Source organism: Miscanthus floridulus, chromosome 8 (genome assembly GCF_019320115.1).
Source record: "Miscanthus floridulus cultivar M001 chromosome 8, ASM1932011v1, whole genome shotgun sequence".
NCBI classification, from domain to species: domain Eukaryota; kingdom Viridiplantae; phylum Streptophyta; class Magnoliopsida; order Poales; family Poaceae; genus Miscanthus; species Miscanthus floridulus.
Window position 1 is genome coordinate 195,200,191 of NC_089587.1, and position 5,628 is coordinate 195,205,818.

Below are 5,628 nucleotides of genomic sequence, written 5' to 3' on the forward strand. Positions count from 1 at the left end.
CGGAATCGTTAACTAATGAATGTCAAAGGGATCCAGAGGGACATTGCCCACATTGGACCTATAAGAGCATCTCCACGAGACTCCTTGTATCTTTCCTAATTTACAGAAACAGAGATTTTGGTAAAAAAAACACTCTTCAACAGCTTTTCACATGGATATCCAAATATAGATATTTTCTATTCCGGATTTATCGCTAGTCAAAGATGGAAAGCGAGGATGACTTTCTAGATTGTGTACAAGATATAGAAAAAGATGTTGAAAAGTATAAAGATATATAAAATAATTTTTACTCAAATGACACTCTTTAAATGATGATTTAGATAATAGAGTTTACGGAGATGCTCTAAGAAAAATGGCAAATCGAGCCCGTGACGCACGCGCCTTCTTTAAATCCCAAAGTCCAACACTACCGTTGCATCGGCAACTCAGCTTCCCAAACGTGCCATGGGCGCAGAGGCCGAGCACGTGGTCGCCCGCCCCGCGGCGTCCACCGTTGTCCTCGTGCCGTTCCCGGCGCAGGGCCACATCTCCCCGATGCTCCGCCTGGCGCGCGCCCTCGCCGGGCGAGGCGTCGCGGCCATCGTCACCGTGCCCGACTTCGTCCACCGCCGACTCGCCAGCGCCTGCGGTCAGGCGGGCGTCGTCGTCGGCGTGGAGCTCGCGTCCATAGACAGCGGAGTCCCGGACGACGGCGTGGGCGAGCCCCTGGAATTCGCCGGCTTCGCGCGCGCCATGGAACACCACATGCCCACCAGTCTGGAGGCGATGCTGACGACTCGGCGCGGCTTAGCGGGCTGCGGCGTGTCGTGCCTCGTCGCCGACGTCCTGGCGTCGTGGGCGGTCCCCGTCGCCACCCGGTGCGGCGTGCCCGCCGTGGGCTTCTGGCCGGCGATGCTGGCAACCTACCGCGTCGTGGCGGCCATCCCGGAGCTCATCGACAAGGGGTTGATCTCAGATCACGGTACGCACTATGTGCCATTACTGCATGATCCACGCATTATTCCATTGGATTTCTTCTGGCTCTGTAATTTCCTTGTTGATCTGAGCCTGCAACTACGCGCTTACGATCGATGGTGCAGGTGTTCATTATTATTTTACGATTCTTAGTGCGTTGTTCTTATGGTTAGGCTTCAAACACCGTTGCAAAGTGATGGGTTTATCCATTAAAACACCACCACTTGACATAATATACATGTTTTGGAGAAGTTGCATATAAATTACCGTTCATACATACCAAAGCTGCAACTTCTCTTGTTCATTGTTCTGTTTCTTGTCACATGCATGTAGGCATTCCCATATCGACCAAAAGATTAAACATTGGTGAAGAAGACAAAGTAAACGGAGACCACCAGACTGGCGGCAGCGTCCACGTATTGCCTGCACAGCTAGGCCTGAGCACCGCAGAGCTGCCATGGCTTGTGGGCGACGCGTCGTGCCAGAAATCAAGGTTCACCTTCTGGCTTCAGACCATGGAGTGCGCAAAGAGTTTCCGCTCTATCCTTGTCAACACCTTCCCCGTCGAGGCCGCCGGCGACGTCGACGACGACACCGGCACTGCGTCACAGGCTCTGCAGGTCCTCCAAGTCGGGCCACTACTGCCACCCAGCGGCTTCGACGGTTGCATTAACAAAGGCGATCCGCTGCATGACTCGGCGGCACCGCTACGACGACGCTCCAAGAACCCAAGCATGTGGCAGGCGGACGAGACCTGCGTGGAGTGGCTAGACGAGCAGCGCGCGGGGTCGGTGATCTACGTCTCGTTCGGAAGCTGGGTGGCGTCGATCGGGCGAGACGCCATCAACGAGCTCGCGCTCGGCCTGGAGGCCACCGCCAGACCGTTCCTGTGGGCGCTCAAGGACGAGCCGTCGTGGCGAGAAGGCCTCCCCAGCCAGTACGCGGAGGCGGTCGCCGGCCGTGGCAAGATCGTCGCGTGGGCACCGCAGGAAGACGTCCTCCGGCACAGGGCCGTCGGGTGCTACCTCACGCACTGCGGGTGGAACTCCACGCTGGAGGCCATACAGCATGGGGTGCGCCTGCTGTGTTACCCGGTGTCCGGTGACCAGTTCATCAACTGTGCTTACATTGTCAAGGTGTGGGAAACGGGGATCAGGCTGTGTAGCACCAAGAGGAGTGTCGTGGAGGACTGTGTCGAGAGGATCATGGAAGGAGAACAGGGAAGGCGTATGCAGGAGAAGGTGGATGAGTTGAGGAAAAGAGTCATGATGGGTGAGGCCAGATGTGCAGCGAACGGAAACCTCGACTCTTTTGTTGACGGAATCATGAGAAATGATCATTTATTAGCGCAACCCACAGTCCATTAACATGTGCTCATGCATGAGCTAGAGGTTATAAGATATAAGATTCTAGTGGTAAAGAAAATGGACCTAGGTCCATTTACTTTGGATTTTGGTGTTTGATGATCAACACAATCAAATTTGACTAATGAATTTGCAAGTAATTATTTTGTAGATCAATAGGGTGCAAGATGTGACTTGGACGAAGGCGACATGATGATCCGATGATCAACACCATAAGCAAGACCCTAGAAGCATAAGAGAATAATCAAGATATCAAGCAAAGTCCAAGCACGAAGATAGGAACCAAGCCAAACGTAAGATCGCGAAGAAACGAGCTCGACAGAGGTGACCGGACGCGGCCCTATGAGGACCGGACGCGTCCGATCAGTTGCTCGGCAACAGCAGGCGTCACCAGCTGTGACCGGACGCTGAGCGAAGAAGTGACCGGATGCTGAGCGAGGCAGTGACCGGACACACGGACTTCACTGTTCATCGTCGCGGCAACAACTCAGTGAGGACCAGACGCAGCGGCACTGGATGACCGGACGCACAAAGTGCAGTGTCCGATTATGTCTAGAGAGGTTCCAGAGCGGCGCAAATGCGACCGGATGCGTCCGGTCGATGTTAACCGGACTCGACCTAGAGTCCGATCAACGCGCGCGCTCACCGATCGGGACGATCGGACGCGTCCGGTCAGGACGACAGTAGCATCCGGTCGTAGCAGAAAGCTGAATTTCGCCCCCAACGGCTACTTTCTCTTTGGGGCTTATAAATAGACCATAACCGGCCATTTGAGATGAGGAGAGCTGAGAAAACATACCAAGGGTGTTGATACACCATTTTAGTGATCTCCACTTGCATAGTGCCTAGTGATTCATTAGGTGATTAGCATAGGTGCTTTGCGAAGTGCTTTGGTTGATTAGACTATCGCTTATACGCTTGCTCTAGGTTTAGGCCTATTGTTTAGAGAGGTTTGCACACCTCTTATCACTCGGTGCTTGCGCGCACCATTGTTGTACATCAGATGGGCTTGTAGTCTTACGAGATCACACCAACCGCATTTATGGTGTGACCGTCACCGTGTACCGAAGGGAATAAGGCCTAAGGCGGTTTGACCAGAAGCTTGATAGTGAAGATGGCGGGGAGCATCCGGGAGAGGCTTGCCGGAAGGCACGTTGGAGACCCACTTGCGCGTGGGGAAGGCCCGTGGCTATTCACGGAGTTACCCGACCGGGAGCTTGGCCCTTGCAAGGGATTCCTTGCGAGGGGCTCCAAAGATGACTAGGGGGAAGCTTGCGCACTTCTCGATACCTCGGTAAAAATACCGGAGTCGTCGACGGGAGTTTGCATATCTCTACCTTACTCTTTATCTTCCACTTTTACATTGCAATCTTGGTGTGTGCTTTACTTTTCTAGCTTAGTGATAGGCTAGTTGATAGATTTGGAACCTAGGTTGCATAACTCCTTTTGCGGTAGAGATAGCAACATACTAGCAAAATCATAGTAGCACATTTAGATAGTTTATCTTTTGCATAGGTTTTGCTAAGGATAGAAAAAGAGGTCATAGTTTAGAGTTAAAGTTTTAAGTTGCCTAATTCACCTCCCTCTTAGGCGTCACGGTCCCTTACAAGTGGTATCAGAACCGGTTGGCTCAATTTGGACCTTTGGCTTCACCGTCGTTGAGCCGATGCTATTTAGAGTGGTTGGGATGGATACCTCTAGGCATCCACACTTTGACGGCACTAACTTCTATTATAAAGCTAGAATGGCTTGTCATCTTGAGGCGGTAGATTTAGGTGTTTGGAGAGTCACTCGTGACGGGATGAAATCCATTAAGAATCTCGATAAACCGACAAAGAGTGAAAAAAAGAAATGCATTTCAATGATAGAGCTAAAAATTGCTTTTTTGAATCTTTTAGCATAGATGTGTTTAACGAAGTGTTCACTTTAAATACGGCACATGAAATTTGGTTAAAACACCAAGAGCTCCATCACGGCACAACTAATGTTCGTGAGCAAAAATATTGTCTAGTTAAACAAAATTATGATTCCTTTAAAATGAATGATGATGAGCTTGTTCGTGATATGTATTCTCGTTTGAATCTAATTATCAATGAGCTCCATTCAATAGGATTAACGAAGCTAGATGATGCGGACATTGTGAGGAAGATCATCTCCGTGCTACTACAAAAGAAATATGGAAGCATCATCACCATCCTTCACAACATGGAGGACTTGAGCACCATGACCCCGGCCATAGTCATTGGCAAGATAGTGACATTTGAAATGACACAAAAGATGGGTCAAGAAGAAGCCTCGTCATCAAGCAAAGGCAAATCTCTCGCTTGTAGTGAGCACAAGAAGATGAAGGGCAAACTAGTTGAAACAAGCTCAAGCTCAAGTTCCTCAAGTGAAGATGATGATGATGATTCAAGTGATGATGATAAATCTTCCTCCTCTACCTCCGACCTTGATGAAGAATCAATTAAACTTATCAACAAGGTGGAGAAGATGATCCAAAGGCTCAATGTCAAGGGTGTGCCCATCCAAATTCAAGATTTCATCTTCACCAATCAAAGAAATGAGCAAAGAAAGAAAGAATGCTATGGATGCGGCGAGTTGGGGCACTTTGTGGAAGTTTGTCCAAACAAGCCCACACGCAAGACAAAGAAGAAGGCGTGCAAGGATAAAACCCTCACATCAATAAGGTCATGGGATGATTCTTCAAGTGAAGAAGAAGACCATCACAAGAGGCGAGGCCACAAGCACTCATCATCAAGCTCTTCTCGTGTGTGCCTTATGGCACGAGGTAACGAAAGCTCATCCTCTAGTGAGAGTGATAGTGATGATGAAATGCCTTCTCTTAATGAACTTGTGCAAAAAAATCGTAAATATGTTAAGGCTTGCACTAGCCAACAAAAGAAGCTAAAAATGTTACAAGAAAATCTAGATAGTTCACAAGAAGCATATAAAACCTTGCTTGAACAATATGAGACATTTGCTAATCTCATTATTGAACTATCTACTAAAATTGAGCAACTCGACGCTAGTGCAACAACAAATACATGCGCAATCAATGATGAGCAACTTGTAAAGAAAAATGAAAAATTAAAAGAAAAGTTAGCTAGCTCACAAGATGCTTATAAAAATTTGCTTGCTAAAATGGAAACCATGTGCAAACATTGTGATGAACTAACTAATAAAGTGGCTAATCTTGAAGCCGTCGGTACAACCCTCATCAAGGCACCTACAAAGAAAAGTTCTATCTTTGACATGCCTAAAAAGGATGCTTCTACTTCTTGCAATGATTTATGTTTAGACTTACCCTTAT

General features: G+C 48.6%; 1 protein-coding gene across 1 annotated transcript; it reads left to right on the plus strand.

Annotated features, from left to right (window-relative positions):
- Positions 1-444: 444 nt before the first annotated feature.
- Positions 445-2,321, plus strand: LOC136470446 (UDP-glycosyltransferase 82A1-like). The gene is made up of 2 exons (XM_066468294.1): positions 445-961; positions 1,288-2,321. Exons 1-2 carry the CDS (start codon positions 445-447, stop codon positions 2,319-2,321), a joined length of 1,551 nt encoding a protein of 516 aa, XP_066324391.1.
- The last annotated feature ends 3,307 nt before the right edge of the window (positions 2,322-5,628 follow it).